The sequence below is a fragment of the Bemisia tabaci genome, chromosome 5 (genome assembly GCF_918797505.1).
Source record: "Bemisia tabaci chromosome 5, PGI_BMITA_v3".
Classification (NCBI taxonomy): Eukaryota; Metazoa; Arthropoda; class Insecta; order Hemiptera; family Aleyrodidae; genus Bemisia; species Bemisia tabaci.
Window position 1 is genome coordinate 19,152,927 of NC_092797.1, and position 17,953 is coordinate 19,170,879.

General features: G+C 37.9%; 1 protein-coding gene across 1 annotated transcript; it reads left to right on the plus strand.

The window, feature by feature from the left end:
• Window positions 1–4,909: 4,909 nt before the first annotated feature.
• LOC109044796 (uncharacterized) lies at window positions 4,910–17,953 on the plus strand. The gene is made up of 3 exons (XM_019062725.2): window positions 4,910–5,433; window positions 14,012–14,210; window positions 14,802–17,953. Exons 1-3 carry the CDS (start codon window positions 5,244–5,246, stop codon window positions 14,923–14,925), a joined length of 513 nt encoding a protein of 170 aa, XP_018918270.1. The 5' UTR covers window positions 4,910–5,243; the 3' UTR covers window positions 14,926–17,953.

Below are 17,953 nucleotides of genomic sequence, written 5' to 3' on the forward strand. Positions count from 1 at the left end.
GAGTAATCTGAGGGAACGGGTTTCTTGTGATTGAGTTTTTATTCTTATGAGTATTTCATCGCAATGAAAAGTAAACTTTTCAGAATTTTTCTCATATTCAGTTTTTTCTACTTAAATCGTAAAATTTTTGTTCGAGGGTATGTTCCATTATTTTGAACCAAACGATACATCGAACCACTATCGAATACGATCTACACCTCTCACACGGGGCTCAATATCGCGCTTATCAGGGAAAACTCCAGGGAGTTAATTTTTTAACCACTCTTAAATAATTGAGCAAATGAAAGAACGAATAACCGTAGGAGGCCTAGCACTGCGCGTCTCTCATTCTGTCGAGTGCGTCTTCAATGAACGTGATGGCAATATGAGCGGCTTAAGAGCACGAATAGTTGCTCGCAGTAGCTTTGTCATTATTGCTCCATCCTGACAAGAAACACCCGTTGATTCTTCCTCTTAGTGCGTGTCTCTCATTCTGTTGAGCCTTCAATAATCGCGATGGCAATATAAGTGGCTTGGGACCATGAATAGTTAAGCTTAGTAGTATAGTCACCATTGCACTATCCAGGCAAAGAACACACGTTGATAAACATGATGTTACCGAGGAAGTTTCTTGCACTAAAACTAATGTTTGATTGGCTGATTCCGAAGGAGGCGCTTCTTCCGCCTATCCGGAAAAAGTTTATTATTCAAATTCATTTGCTGCAATTTGACTAAAGCATAGTCATCTGTTTTGTCCTCCGAAAAAATCAAAACCGAGCAAGCAGAGCCTTAAAGTAATGAACAAAGACAGTAAAATCTCTCACGATTAAATGTTTTTAGCGCATTAAATTTTCGAACATTTTTATGACCAAAGAAGGTGTCTTAACGAGCACCTACCCCTTATTGAAGATTGGAGCTGCCTCTTGCCTCCTCCGAAAATAAATGCATTACTGCAATAATTCAACTATGAGTGTAATAGTAGATAGATTGCCTTAAAGCTGCCGGTTTTATTTTTTTTTTAAAAAAAAGCTGAGGCACAATTTTCTGCCTGAAAATGGAGGAGAGAGGAACTAAGCCACATAAGCTTTTGCCAAACTTGTGTAGGCAATTTAATTGATTACATGAAAACGGTTGTGCGGATTCCTTTGAAATTTTTCTGGAATTTTCTTTATGCAGATAATTTACTGAAATTTGTACAAAATCCGCACAAACGTTCTCTCGTTAAAAAATTAACTACCCTGTTACATTTGGCCAATACTGATGTGGCTTGGTTCCTTTTGTGCTAAACGCCGTCCAAATGTAACCTAGCCATTAACATTCCTGCATAGTAGAATCGTAAATACCTTTATGAGTACCCTACCCCTTCTTAGCACAAGAATGACGTTTCCAGGCGGTGCAAAAACTGGAATCATAGTAAGATTTCACACGAAGTGACAGGTTGAATGAGACGACGAAATGTTCACAGAAGTAAGTACACGGCAGCGCGGAATGCAACGAAAGTGAAAGGAATGAAGAGCGATGCAAAGCTCGTTTATGCGGACCAACACTTCCATAAGCTCCCGCGACTCCGCTCCAGCGTTGTCGCTCTTCCGTTTCCGGCCGTCGTGACTTGGCCGGCGTTCAGCTAGGGCACGTGACGTCATCGTAGGTACTATCTTGAAGCGGGTATCAATTATATGAAATTGTAGAGAAACAATCTTAATTCTCTGCAGTGATTCTCTTGCAACTGAAACCTCTGCTAAGGAACGTTGGGATGTCATTTTCAGCTAGATCTTCGGGGTTCTGGATGGGAGGTGGGGGCTAGGATTGGACTGAATTTGCTGGGGAAGGGGGGCCAAAAATTAAAAAAATGAGGCGTCTAGTTCCCAAAGCGGCAATCTCCATTGCCCTGTCTAAAAATTATGCGATCATTATAATTTTAAAAATGGAAGAACGGAAAAACCTGCATGTTTATGTTTTCTCATGAATTTTCTGTTATTAAGCGAGAAAGTTTGGAAAATTTCAATGACAGCTGGACGTTTTGATCGTTCCTCAGAAAAAATTAATAAGATTTCACAATTTCTAGACAGAGCAATCGAAGTTGCCTCTTTTGGCACTAGACGCCTTAAATGTAACAAAGGAATGCCAATTTATTGATTTAATAATTTTATTTTTCCAAAGCAAAAAAATACCATTAAAATTCAACATTTATTGAAAAAGTTCCCTAGGTCAAAGTTGTTATAAGTTTAATCTTGAAGAAATCTTCGATACTTTTAAAATGCTTTCGATGTACAAACCAATGACCGTCCTTCACATCAATATTTGAGACCCTGATTGTAGTGATCGTATCCCCCTCGGAGTCATCCATCAGCATTACCGTAACTTACTCTCAGGGCAGTCTACTATATTTTTTCAATCCTTGGGCTTCCTATCTTCAAATATGAATCTTTAAAACGGCGAATTGTTCTTCCTAATCCGCTTACTTTCAACAATAGTAGTTGTAACGGATGAAATTTGGCGAAGAGGTGCTGAGGTTTTGATGACGGAAGCGACGAAGATTGCGATCCGCTGTCCGTTGTCACCATCGTAGGTTCCCACCTGAACTTCCGCCAAATGCAAATGATTGTTCTCAGCGACCGCGCTCCTTGAATTTTATCCATTCCGCAAATTGCCAGCACTATTGTTGATTGCACACTAAGCCCAACTTTCTATTGACATATTGCAAAATGTATAGCTTGCTGAAGCTCTAGCAAAATAAAGTTGCCTTCGCATCTTGTCATTTTAGTCATTTTCAAACTTACTTTTCTTTTTGATATCGTTAGTTGGTTAATCAAATTCTTAGATTCTTCTCCAGTCTTTGCAAAGAGCCTCCCAAAATGACCTATTTCCGTCCGTCATGAGATACTTGAGGAGTATGTGTATCGAAAAGTCGCTTAAATGAATCCTCATAATGATACATGGCTCCATTAAAAGTTGTAGTTTGAGTTCAAAGATGTTTTTGGTGATACAATGGATCTGTTGCATGAAAGAGATACAGCGGATAGAATAGATTTTCCTTAAAATGCATACTATATAATGAAGCTGAGCCCTCCAGAAAAGTATAAAATCCATTCCTTAATCTACAATCTGCGCAGTTGGTGTGCATGTATATAATGCAAAAACAAATGCAAGGGGAACACTACCGAATGCTTCTCCATACATGTATTTTCCAACAAGACAGGTAACTTACAACCTTTAAGAAATCTGAAGATTAAACAATAAATGAATCAAATTCAAGACCACTTTGACATGGTTTTTTTCCCCTCCGATTTGAAGGAAACGGCCAAACCTCACAGAAGGAGATTGATCGTTTGCTTGTGACATTTTTCGACAGATTTCGGCAAAGGATGATATTTAACATCGCTCAAGTTTGTTCTCATGTGTTCCCATCACGCCTGCTAAACACGAGGAATCAATCAAGACGTTCAAACACTTTAATATATTCAAATCCCCTTGATACGTGTGTCTTTTTTCAGGCACCCATTTTGTGAGTAGACCGTATGCTTCATCTCCTCAGTAAGAGGAATTATTATCATACGGGTGACAGTGGCTTCTTATCCTTCTTCATTCAACTTTCAACCCATCTTTTGTCACTTTCATACAGTGACAAAAGTGTATTTTATAATTCGAGGTAATAGCTATGCAATGCTTCATGATAAGTAGATTCCAACATCGTACTTCTCTGTTGTCAACATTCATTATTTTTTTCAAACAAATCGGTGCATTCCTAGAAAATTACTTCGTGGAAGGTACGCTTCCTCTATTTCGGGACACGTTCCCTTACGAATCGTCAAAATTTATGCTGCGACGGACAGATTTGATTCACCTGTTGTTTATGATTTAAAGGTAAAGTAGAAAAAACGAGTTGTTATGAGAATATCTACTGAGGCATAGCTATATTTACAAATATTTTTTATGAGGATTTTTTTTACCTTCGACAGTGTAGTAGTCAATTTGATCGAATGGTATTGTAGGAAAGAACCCTCAATAACGGCATCGAAAAGAACCAGAGATTGTTATCGTTTTCAATGAATCAAAAGTTCAATCACATACGGCGTTTTAACTGTAAGATAATAGATTGATGGCTTGACAGAGGAACAGGTAATGACGTCATAGGTTTTAAAAAACGTAAGTTTCTGAGGGACGCAGACACATCGTGAAACACACAATTTTCTTTACATTTTGCCTATAAAACAGTTTGAACCATCAAAACATAAGTCCACAACTAGCTCATATACCAGTATGTCGCATACCATATACGAGTATTCAGAATAATCAACTCGACTCAATTTTGATGCGTTTGACTCTTTTCGTCAGACACGCAAAGAGCTCACTCGGCTTAAAAAATGGCGGTAAAAATGTGTCATCGGCTTTGGACAGAGGTTAAAAACTCACCCTGAAAAGAACACAGGCGAACCCAGACATTTCGCCGGGAGCAGAAGGGTGATCCAAGTGGCATTCCAGAAAATTTTCAAAATTTTAAGGCATCTAAAACGCAGTTTGGGTCAATCGCCCTGAATAATTGCAAAATATAGGCATCTTTCTTCTCTCCTGGTTCCTTCCTTCTTCATTCCTCCCTTTTCGTCCCTCCTTTTTTCGGGCAATTGGGGGAGCTTACGCCCCTACACCTCCCTACACCCCCACACTCCCCTACACTCCCCTACATCCCCTCACTCCCCTACACCCCCACACTCCCCTACAACCCCCACACTCCTCTACACCCCCCATCCCCCTATAAAAAATGAAAATGAACACTCTCGAAGTCATAAACTCTCAAGTGCGCCACACACACGTCCGCCAAGGGTGCAAAGTCACCACGCGAATACGAGCTTTGGTCCACGCACACACTACTTTTACACCGCGTGTCCAGCGCGAGTCTCTGGGTTATTTGGTCTCTAGGTGTCACGGCCCAGGTCCGAAGGGATCTTCGCGGAGCGTCACTCGTTGCGTAAGCTGGTTTTTTTATCGCACACTCATCGAAAATAATAACGACCAAGCACGAAAAGCACCTTGAGAATTAGGTTGAGTCCAAGTTGGAAGTGGAAGTTAGCGCCGGCCGTGGCTCGGCACCACCACCAGCACGAGAACACTTTCACTTTTTGCGTCAGATGGCCGGGCCCGGGCAGTCGCACCTCGAACTCCGATCGCATGTCGAACAGTCCTTCCCGGCGCGCGCCACTTCGGGAACCTAACCTAACTCGCCGGAATCATCCCTTGAGATCAGATCGTGCGCGGCCGAGCAGACCATGGATTTGTTGCGGAGTTTTTACGTGTTTACGTTAGTGTTGCAGTTGCTACTGTCGTTGTGTTCGGACGGTGTGAGGACACAGGACACTGGATTTGAGCTTCCCGTCCAGCTGATTGGATTCCCGGTCATTATCATGTCCGTCAAAATGGCAAACTTTGTTAAAAAACTTGCCTATTCCCTTAATCCAAGTAAGTTCCTCGTGTGTGTGTTGTGTTCCGTTTGTGTTATGGAGAAAGAGAAAAAAAAAATTCAACCCCATCCAACTTCTTGGATTTTGAAAAAAAAAAAAAAAAATTTAGCAATTTTTTGCGTATCAAACGTCAAGTTCAGGTGAACATGATCACACAATCCTCTTGCATACAATAGAGCAATTTTCTCATTTTTTTTTTTTACTTCTTGATAGTACTACCTGTTTATTACGCAGCTTTATTGTGTAAGATACGTGGGAAATAGAGGGAAAACCTATAATCTAAGGCTCCTGAAAATATGACAGTGAATCATATAGAAATGACGAGACAACGTTAGGAGAATTTTCAAGTCTTACATTCTATTTATGACAAAATGACTGGGAACTGAGGATTAAAATTATTTGCATGTGTTACTGCCTCTCGGTCAACCAAGTTGCCGAACGGCATGCTCTGCTTAGAGATCATGCCTATCCTTAAACAGAGATCCTTAAACAGAGATCATAACATATCCTTAAAAAGTATAGCTCCTTGGCGAAACGATCCCGAGACTGTGAACCTCTTTAAAATTTTAGGTAATAAGGAAATGACTGCATTATTTTTGCAATGATGTACTGCATCCACACCAAATATGCTCATCATAAATAATTTTATGAAAAATTACACTGGCCTCCTCTCACATGTGAATAAGAGATATTATCTTGCACGACAAAAACAATTGATGAATGATCCACATCCAATGAGCTTTTTGTAATATTTCATTGGTCTCCTCTAAAAGTTAGAAATCAGAGCGAAAATTTTTCAAACTTTAGAGGAGCGCAGCTCATTTAAGTTTTGCCTTCTTATGATCAAATCGCAAAAGTTCCGTTTAATTTTTTTTATAGTAGCTAATGTTACATAAGAAAATCAACAAAGTAAAGAAAATAAACAGAATTTTTTCTTAAAAAATATTTTCCAGAAAAAATAACACATATTTTGAGAGATTGTTTAAAATTATCGTTAATTCATTGCACATTCAACTAATAATATAGATTCAAAGAGTTTACGCAGCCCACAAGAAACTATAAAGCGATCATAAGTGAATATTGAGAATTCTATGGATATCTTTTGGCACCACTAAAGCAAAGTATAGCCACACTTGCTCGGTGTTCGTGAAAACTAAAATTTTCAAAAAAAAAAAACTGATTACCATAATAGAGGTACATGCTAAAAATAAGCTATCATAATTTCAAGGAAATGTAACCCCAGTGACTTTACGGAGACGTTTCATTTTAATTTGATTCTTGATGGATGTGTGTCAAGTGATACCTAAATGATTACAGTATTACCTTCGGTTTATGTGGGTGCGAGAATAAAACCGACGAACCGTCAACACTGCGTGTTCTCAGCTTGTTGCATTCAGTCTGAGTGGCTCAAATATTTGAAAGCTAATATTACGTTAGATGGGTATTGCATCATCTCTCAATGCTCGTATAATGAACTTCGCTTGCTCCTTTTCAAGTACATCCTCACGTTTCTACTCACGACCTCTACCCCCTCCACCGGCTCTGCCGTGCTAGGAAAAAACGCCGTATGAGCCTTAAGACGTTGCCAAATTCCTTTTGATAAAACACGAATTTCCCGGTAAACTTATGAACGTTTTCCTTCCAATTTTTCAGATAATTTTGTCCGCAAATGCACCTGAAGTTCCTGAAAATTTCAAGGAAAAATGTTTCTAATTTTTCTCAAAAACAAACATTTTATCGAAGGAAATTTGGCAACTCTGGAATTTTCATGCGTCGTTTTTCCTTACCACGGCAGTGTTCCTCTCACAAAGTTTGCCACTCCCCTCTCCGCACCCTTTTCCCCCTTTGTTTCCACACAATTTGAACTCGCGTACCAAAAATGTGCATCCTATTCCAGTTTGTCGGTGCTTACCTGTTTATTTCGCATGCTCACCAATATGTGTGGGTGAAAAAAACAAAACAAAAAGAAACACGAGGCAGCTACTTTGAAAAAAGAAGGAGGCAGAGGCAATACATTCTCTTCCCCTGGGGAAGGAGAGGGAAAAATTACTTTTATAGAAATGAGGACAAAAAATATAAAATAAAAAAGCTAGATAAAGATAAAAAGCTAGCTAAAAGATAATATCAATGCGCTATTGGCAACTAATGTGTGCCTGAGGGACAGTTTGTGAAGTACCAAGCTTATTCAGAGCAATTTTATTAAAAAAATTGAGAAAAGTAAATGATGCTTGGTGAAAACGTTCTTAAACTATTAACTGGGTCATGACTTGCGAACACCGTTAATTTACATTGCAGTTTTCTCTTCTATCTGACGTTAAATATTGCTCGTTTTTAAAGAAAATTACGAAATCAATCTGAAAAACCTAGATTTTATGTAAAATTCAAAAATTATTGATGATTAATCGTGTTTTGGTAAATTTACTGATATTGGGAATCAAAAAAAAATTGATACCCATACTGACCCTAGTTCTTTATTAATAATCATTCTCAGAAAAGAAAGTTTTTAATTTTACCGAGGTTACACATCTACGTCCAGTTCTATCAGATTCCATCTATATTTCAAACAAAAACTCGAATGAGCATACAAGCATGAGAACTCAAGCATTATACCATCTCAACAGATGCATCGTTTGAAATCATGATGCGTGAAAAGGACATTCTAATTAGCTCTGTTGAGGACAATGATGCCCCATTAGCGTTACGGAGCTTTGCAGCATAGGACTTAACAATTACTTAATGAGTTTCAATTCCTTGGCATAGACTGCTAACGTAATAGCAATTTGTGAGGAAAATCTCAATCTGGAGACAAATGTATTTACTCACAACGGTCTAAAGTTTGCAAACATCAATCAAACTAATCGTCATTTGTTGTGTTGTTGGTGTGAAAAATTCATTTTGTTTTTCACTTTTGTCTAGCTGACTTGGAGGGGACAAATTCACGGGTGGTGAGCTCCTCCATATTCTGTCTTTGAGACAACGCTCATGACATCGAGAGTTTACACTCCTATCGCTTTTAAGTCGTCTTAAGATAAATACCTTCTTGAGTAATAATCTTTCCTCACAAGTCCTACCTACATCTTTTCTACCCACTCGTTAAAGTCACCGGTCTTGCCAAGCATCACTATGGTTCTCTCACGAATGTTACGGATTGCTACGGCATAGTGAGTTTAATACTGATAATTTTTTCACATTTTAAGCGATTTCGAAGACACAATTCGAGCTTTGGAGCTTCTCTAAAAGTCGAAAATGTATTATTTATCCAGTTAAGTTCAATTTTGCGATACAGGCGAATCAGGCCTTGATGGCTGTCCAAAATCAGCTCTTAGGTTCCGAAAATTTCTTGAATGAAAAAAATAGGCAGTAATAAGGTAGTAATATGTGCTAATTACTTAGCAGCGTCCTAGCGAAAATGAACATTCACACCTCCGCGATAAAGTTACAAATTTTGTCACTAGTATTGATGTCACAAAATAGCTAAATATTTCTAGTAAATTCGGTTTTGAGGTCGTAATGGGAGAGAAGTTGATAACGCTTACTGTGTAAAAAATCCAATCCCTGCTTCAGTAAAACTCCTTGTTCAAAGATTACTTTAAGAACTCAGTTGATTACAGACAATTAAATTGTATCGATGACCAATGTGTGAAACTACTTATCTCCGACTGTGACGCTGCAGACGCTTTATTTTTTCTTTGAAAACTAGTTAACGTAATTTCTCGAGAACCTCTTTGATTTTTCAGCTCTGTAACATTAATATTCCGTATAAATTTCTGCTAAATAATGTTAGCCTGTTTCTCTCCGAACAAATAAAAAGGGAGTGGAGCTTTTGGGAAAACGCAAAGGAGTTACGTGTTTTGCACTTTGGCCCTTGATATGTAGCATCGTGTAGCATCTTAGTAGGTGTCGCAAAATTTTACATTGAGCAGCTAATAAAAATGAAAATTTTGCACGAAAGTTCATTGAAAAGCACCCACACTAAGGAACTCAGGTCTGGAGGCTTGATGCCATGATTTCAGAGGATGAAAGCTTTGTCCGGAAGCTTAGGAATACAGCTGATGCAAGCGTCTCGCTGCCATGGCGTAAAAATCAGAAGATGAATCCGTACCGTGCAAAAGACGAGATGCAAGCGCCATGCGCCATGCGGAAGAGACTGGAAGTCACCCGGGTCGGTCGCTGTCGTTCACGCGACGGGTGAACCAGGCCGCCGCCGCCGCGCCGCCGCAACATTGCCGTAATGTCACCTACATTTCATTGAGTCGGTGTTACATTGTGCCGACGGCAATTGTTTGTTAGGTCTATTGATTAGAAGTACGGTAGTGCCTGTGGCCAACGGCAAGGACGATTCATCAGGAATTTTTGTAACTCTCGTCTGGCAGATGTGGGTATTGGGTAGGACGTGTGTCAGGTGAGGACGAAATAGAATGAGAATGTAGAGGAAAATGAGAAAGAAGGGGAGGAAGGACACGGAGAAGGAAGAGAAGAAAATGGAGGAGGAGGAGGAGAAGAAAGAGGTGACAGAGTGAAGGAGGAATAAAAAGGCGAGAAGAGGAGGAGAAAAAGAAAAAGGAAGAGAAAAAGAAGGAGAAGGAGAAGAAGAAGGAGGAGATGAAAACGAAAAAGAAGAAGAATAAAAAGAAACGGAAAGAAGAATAAGAAGAGAAAAAGAAGAAAAAGAAAGAGCGAGGAAGAAGAAGAAGAAAGAAAGGATGAAACGAATAAGAAGCAGAAGAAGGAGAAGGAGAAGAAAGTAAACAAGAAGAAGATGAAGATGAGGATGAAGAAGAGGAAGAAGAAAATAAGGAGTAGAAAAATAAGAGGAGGAAAAATAGAAGAAGATTATGTAGAATCTTCTACTTTCAAGAAGGAGATCCCGGGAGAAGAAGCGGAGCTCGAGCCATCATCCTCCCTTTAAATGATACAGGCATTCGATTGATGTATTGATATTTTTAGCTTCATATATATTTTTAGCTTCGTTCACCCAATTTATTTTTTATCATTTTTTTTAATTATTAAAACTATATTTGTGCTCCATTTTCATTTTTACAAATCGGCAACGGAGATTGGTCAGTTGTATGCCTGGTGCTGCGTTGCTTGCCGTGTCGCGCAGACGCCGAGAGCGTCACGTTCAATCTGCTTCAATGCGGCAATTACTCGCTAATCACGCACAATTTTGGTTGCCATGTTGTCACTGACAAACTATTCCCCCTTACTCAAACTAGGAAAAATAAACATGTTACATCTCATGCGGCAACATTGCTTTTTGCACGCTGCCAGTTGCTCGTGTAAATACTGCCTGCGTATGGATCCACATTGAAAAACTGGCTTATTTCTTACGGCTTCACAGCATCTAGATACTCGCAGCAGCCTGGTGGCGCAGCGTCGTTGAGGAAATTGGGTGAGCTGGCACTAGGTTACCCGCGGAAATTAGCCAGCGCGCGCAACGAAGATTCACAAGATCTTATGTCACCGTTCCACCACCCGCGCCGCGTCTCACAGCCGGAATAATCCCATTGTGAAACAAGGAAACATGCTGCGAGTTTACTACAAATCGTGGTTGCGATAATGAAGCATGCGGCGGCTTCCTTTTTCGATTCATTTTACCGTTTGCGGCGCGGAGGAGTGGCCCTTTTCAGTTCGCAGCTATTTCTACCCCCAACCCTTTTTTGACGCATGGTACTAAGACAATGATCCTTTTCGGCTCGCGCCCTTTTCCATGTAAATTAGCTTGGAAGCTCCAAGTTCACCAAAAAAAGAAGAAAAAGAAGAAAAAACCAGATCGTGCAAATGCGACTGTTCAATATACCTTGAATGGATTGGAACAAATCGGTATCCAATGCTTCTCAGGAAGGACCGTTGACCTGTGACCGTCTAAAGAAGCGACTCTTCTCTGTCATTTCGCTTTTGATGGACAATCAGTTGATCGTGCAACTAAAAATTGACGCCGCGGTACAGCAGAGGAAGCCTGCAATTCGGCATAAAGAAAATTCAGACAGAAAAGCATATGTCCTTCGCCAAAATCATCGTTGCAATGCACCACTCGTCCCATCTGTCCATATTTCCCGGAATACCTTCCTGAGAAGCGTGGCATACCGATTTGTTCCAATCCATTAAAGGTATATCCAACAGTCGTACAACTTCTTCTGTGCTTTGATAAATACTAAATTAGAAGTGATATAATTTACGCGATCACCTCTTTTTAAAATTACTAGTTCTTGATAGAAAAAAACAAAAATACATGTGTTAACTTATCCGTGCGTTTTTTGATCAAAATAAAGATCAAAGATTTTAAAAACTTTGTGATCGAGCCGGTTCTTTTCTGGTTAAATGGTATCCATTTATCATCATGCCAGCATTCTTGCTCCATAGTATATACCGTCTCGTCATTATAACTCATTACACAGCTTATGGAATCCTTCCGCAGAAGCTTTTTGATATGATTTACCAAAATTATGAAGCCACGCATGGTCTGCGTTTAAACGTGTCACGATTGGCCTACAAACTGTCAAAAAATTAAATCTAGCGAGTACGTGATGACTTGCAGCTATGCTCCAAGGGGAAAAACTGTATTCGACCAACGCGCGATCCATAAATTAATCGATATTTTCAGGTAGGCCAAGGTCATCCCGGTAGAATGCGACGGTATCACACATTCTCCATGTAAGAAGTGAGACTCGAATCATTCCTGCCGCCATAAAAGCATGCCTGCCAGTCGCGACGCGTTGCCCGCGCGGGCATTCACTGCTCGCTAAACTTGCCACAATTCCATTTAATTTGCAAAATATCCTCCAAGTTCGGTGAATTTTAGTAAAGATATGGCAACAGGGGATCCAAGACATCACATCATCGCATGACGACGTCGATTCGCTTCTGTTACGTCACGCTTCGAACCGCTTTATGTAATTGGCTCTCGTTCTCTTTCTCTTTCTCGCAGTCGGTCCCGTTCCGTTCGTGCTTGTTTCTTTCTCTCTCTATCCCCTTTCGTCCCTCATTAAAATTCTGCTTTAACTCTTTTGCAAACTGAAAAGAGCCAACAAATGGCGACTAAAATTGGATCGAACTCCACAGAAAGGAAGTAACCTATGTATCGGGTGTTGCCTAACGCCCGTTTGTATTTCATTTTATTGAACAGAGCCCATCGACATAATCGCTTGAGATTTGTCGAAGCATATTGCTCGTGCGCCTTATAAAAGTCTCACTGTATCCTTAGAGAATGTAACACATTATTTTGTAAATATCTACTTGCTGTAAATATTCTTGTTTGGTGATCAAGATCATGCTAATCGCGGTTAATGTAATTCAGCTGTATGAAAATACCGCCTTCTCGTAACAATATTAGAAAATGCTCAGGTCAGCATTTTCAGGCGTTCTTTAATAGTGTATACTAAAGATCATTGCTCACCAATGTAAAATTAATCATACATACGAGCCAAAAGGAACTTTTTTTACCGTAGCTGACCCCGACAATGATGTTTACTTTTTTACTCCCGCGTTCAAGTCTCCACGGCTATTAGTGATCAGGTTCATATGATTCATAATTTTGGCCGCAAACCTGAAACTTTTCTTTTCTTTTTTTCTAAACTGGAAAAAGGCGAGCTAACTCTCTGATTCTAAAATCTTATTGGAACTTAACCTTTAAGAGAAATAGTGCAATGTTTTTTTATCGTCTTCACTGGAAAAAAAAAAAAAAAAAAACACATTGTATCTAGAGTCCAGACTCTTAAAAACATCGAGAAGAAAAGTTACTCTTGATTCTATCAGAATCTAGCTTAAATTAAGAATCAAGCCTCTTAATTCAAGCGGATTTCGTTTTGAATCAAGCAAAAATTCGATTGAATCAAGAGTATTTTTTCTTGTCAATGTTTTCAAGAGTCTGGACTCTAGAACCAATGTGGTTTTTTTTTCCAGTGTTCCCAATGAAAACAAAATATTAATTTTTTATTCAAGCACTCAGACATTCTGACAGAAATAATTTTCTTGGCGATTCTTTTCATAAACTGAGGTTTTCTAAGATTTTTGACGATTTACTCAGTCAAAAGTTTCTTAAAGTGATCCTTCAATCACTCGCTATGAATTCCTGCCTATTTACCTACTGTCACGCGCCGAGAAAAACGCCCGATGAACATTCGAATGTTGTTAACTTTTCCTCTATAACTTTTTTTTCCCTTTTTTCCCGAAAGTTATGAACGTTCTAACTTGACATTTAGATATTTTAGATTAAATTGCGAATAAAATCCTCTGAAAAATTGGAAGAAAAATATTTGCAAGTCTCAAAAAATGTGTTGTTGGACATTTTGCAACGTCTGTGGGTTCATGTTTCCTCAGCACAATAGTGAATTGAGTTAGATATTATTAGATAGTCAACGTCACTTTGATTTTTTCTAAAACTACGAGTATACGATTAAAAAATAAAAATGAAAACTTAACGTCTAGGTGGCTTGATCCATTTGTATGGAACTTGATTTAATCATTCGATATTATAGATGTTAAAAATTGGAGATGGTCCTTCTTGCTTTTAGTTACTCATGATATTTTTGTTCTATTTCATTAACTGCCGATTATTTTTTTTTTTTTCCTCGCAGGAACTTACACTGGTCGTGTGAAAAGGCACGAAGCTGAGGTGCAATTGACTGCAGAGAAACTCGCCGAGGCTGAGAAGAAGCTCGTAGCTGAGTTGGGTGAGAATGTCTGCGTCTATGAGAATGTCTGTGATAAGTACGCCTACAAGGCTAGGCAACAAAATGGACACAATCAAGCCATCGACTGGGGTGAAATGTTAAGGTAACACCTGCCTCTGATTTCTTTTTTATTACTTTAACAATAAACTATTTGTAGAATACTCTCATCTTTAGACATTTCCTTTTAATTTATATCAGGAAAAATGTAATACTGACGCCTCCATAATAAACTGGTGAAAAGCCGAAACTATAAATTTTTGCAAAGGTTAAAATAAAAAAAAACTAATTGAAATTCACTTTAAACGGTATTAACGTCAGAGTCAAAAGTAAAAATTCAAAAATGAAAAGAAAACGAGGGAAAAAGTAAAATACATCATAAATTACAGTTTAAACAAAAAAAACTCTCAAAACAGAGATCGAGTTGACTTCTAGGTTTGATTGCTTTTGACGTGTAAATTAAATTGGACCAAACAAGAAACACGTATAATTAATTTGGTGAATAAATTACATTTTCAAATTTTGTCAACGTTTCGTTATGAGCATTTAGCCTATCATGAATTTTAATCAAAGTGTAACGTAATAATTCAAAGACAGCATGATGGTTTGAGCCTATTTCTGATAAACTTTGTCCTTAGTATATGCAAATTCATAGGCACCAATAAAATATTTTAATCGTGCTCTGGTTTTGTTTCAGGAGGTTTGAAAATGCACCAGAAGACAAGAAAAAGTTCTATCTACTCAGTGTGTTCATCGGAGACATTATCGCATCACCCAACTTCTGTCATCAGCTGGTCAAAAGAGGACGTGGTTGCAAGTAGAATTACCGAAACCATGATTCACGAATTCTTGTGGCATAGGTTGGTTCCAACTACATGTGACGTCAAAGAGCAAAAATCAAGAAAGCAGAGAAATTATTCTCTGCAACGGGATTGAAATTCACAATACGAGTATGTTTTTCCCAAAGGAAACATAAGTAGGTTGTCCTCAACTGAGCACCCACATGCGGTGACCGATGCGTAAGAACAATGAACATCAATAGTAATGCATTTGGGAATTAGGATCTCCTACGTACTTCCGGCTCCTCATCCATGAAAGCACCTATCTGCATGAAGGCTAAAATAACAGATATTTCGTTTCTAAAAAGACCCTGAAATAGTAGCTTACATCATCTTTGAAAAATGTATTCTATTATGACCTTTTGTGGGAAAGGAGCCTTGGAGTCAAAATACTCATCGGAGCAGTATCTTTAAAGCCGGCTCAGAAAATCTTGAGTTGAGTTATGCGGTTTCTTGTATTCTCGCGAATGAATCACAGCTGGCGGGATTGTTTTTTAGACCAATGCAATGGATAAAACATCATTATGAATGAATGTTGAACCGCTCGCATCATAGATTAAAACTATGTATGAATACAAATACTTTTCCTCCTTGTAAACTTCAAAATACCATAATTCCAAGTTGGTCGATATATTTGAGCGTTCTTGGTTTCAAAATTATGTTTAAAAACTGAGAATATTCTTCAAATGGATGCACTGAAAAAATAACTGCGGCCGTGGAAGCCGTACTTACAGGCTATATAGACATACCGTCCGCGTTTCGGGCTCAGAAGCCGAAAGTTTCGGGTGTGTCACCCAGAGCAACCAAAGTTACTGCTCCAACACGTGGAACTTTTGGCCTCAGAGTCAGGGAGGCATGGAATGTCTATGCAGCCAGTAACTTTCTTTCAGTGTGTGTATGTAGTCTTGTTTTTTTGAACTAAACACCCAAAAACCCATCCAAGAAAAAACAGATGAAATCACCGTATTTTTTCAGAGCATGGTGTCCGTGAAATTACGAATGTATTAAATTTTATTGGAATATTTGTTGATGTAAATCCTTAGTTAAAAGAGATTGAAGTGAAGAGATTAATCCATAAAAGACTGTTCTAGGATGTAGTGAGCTAGTTTATTCGTAGTTGTTATTTTTAGGCATGTTTGCACCGAAGGAAATTACATGAAAGTTCAACACTTCTTTGAGCATGAAAATAGCAGTATATGTTTTGATTTTATAAAGGAGTGTTGACTTATTGAAAAACAATTTTTTGTCAAATGTATGTTGAAGGCAAAAGTCTCCAAAAATTGAAGGAACATTGAAAATAATAAACTGTAGACGTACTCAATGTGTGCTTCGGCAAATTTTTACAAAAATGTAAAGGCTTGCACTGTGATTATAGTCTGAAAGTTGACGGTATAAAGTTCACTAGGTAGAATAGCTCTTCGGATATAACCTTGCTTACAGTCAAAACTGTGCATTTCAGATAAATTCATCATAATTTAATACAGGGTCTCTTATCACTTGCAGATAAAAACCAGCTTTCAGGAGTCCTTCATTTTGAGAGCTTTGACGAAAAGACTGAAATGTTGTCTGTCAGCTTAAAAAATACAAATGCCTTGTTAGAATCAAATACCAGTCAATGGCTCTGCTAAAGTTCAGAGCCCGGAATATACTCATAAATAATTATATAAATCAAATCATACACATTGCACGTAACTGATCTCTTTTTCAAATTAAAAATTAATTCGTCAATTACTCATATATTGACTTATTAGTGTCCAATTTTTTTCATTTTTCAACTTTGATACGCAAAGAAAAAAATTGAGAGTAAGAAAAAAAATGTGGAAAATTGACGAAATTATACTATGAAGTGGATATCGAAGAGTTACTCCGTGAAATTTATGGAGTATTATTTTTATTCTTAATATTCTGTTTTTCATTCAATTTTACGCAGATGAAAAATGGATTTCTCGTGCACATACAATTACATTGTTAAAAAATAAGTCCAACATGTTTCAAATGTTCATTTTACAATAGTGGAAAGCTAAATCAACCACGAGGGTGGTTAAATAAGCATTTTCTTATTGTAAAATCCACATTGAAACATGTTTTTAACTGAAAAATTGTTAAATCAGCACTTTTATTTTTTCCGTGTAATGTTTATGTTAGTTTCTTAAATTTGAAAGTCGAAGTGTATTTTTGAAGCTTGTGTGGTATCAGAGGACCTTATTCTCGATAAGTTTTTATAGTTTGAGCTTTGTGCGACGATCTTTACTTTACGGAGCAAAGATAATTCATTTTTACGGTGCACTTTTTACAGAAATATACGTGGTATTCTAAATTCACCTATCAACCATCCTTCTATCTTATTTCATGAAAAAAAAAATGTGTTTAAAGGAGCCAAAATCCATAATTTTCATGTGATTCCAACAAGCTTCTGACCTGTTTACTTCAGATGGCTAAAGCCCAGTCATGATCATGATTCCCTGACAAGAATTTAAAAATTTTAGGTTAAGAGATTAAACAACACGAATCAAAAATATTTTATAGTATAACTAAGAGACAAACTAAAGGTTCTTTTAAATATTTCCTGGGACCTAGTGGGATTTAATTTGTAATCTTTTCAGATGTACCTGTTTTCTTTCTTTATTTCTTTTTAGCTATAGAAGTTTTTTTTTGCAAATTTTGAATTTTCTTCTAGTTTCACCAGCCTTATCATATATTGCATTGGTTATACGATAATTACCCCTCTCCACTTATTATAAAGTCAATGTTTTTATTTTTACTTTTAGTTTAATATGTACGGGTTAAAATATCTGTAAAGGTGCGCATTTTTAACAAAACAGGGACGTTCATGAAAGGAAACTAGTTTTATCATATATTTGGATTTCAACCACCTTTTATCAATTATGTACCTTAAGTTTCTGTGGACAAAAAGAATGTTAGTCTCAAAAGGGACTGACGGAACAAAGATTGATATTAATATTATATTTCGAACAAATAAACCGGAATAAAGAAATAAATAGTGAAACAA

What these genes read in the sequence shown, in the direction of transcription:
- LOC109044796 (XM_019062725.2), top strand. Translation starts at nt 5,244, where the DNA reads ATGGATTTGTTGCGGAGTTTTTACGTGTTTACGTTAGTGTTGCAGTTG. An exon ending in TGCCTATTCCCTTAATCCAA is followed by an intron (nt 5,434 to 14,011) that starts GTAAGTTCCTCG and finishes TTTTCCTCGCAG; the next exon opens with GAACTTACACTGGTCGTGTG. An exon ending in GACTGGGGTGAAATGTTAAG is followed by an intron (nt 14,211 to 14,801) that starts GTAACACCTGCC and finishes GTTTTGTTTCAG; the next exon opens with GAGGTTTGAAAATGCACCAG.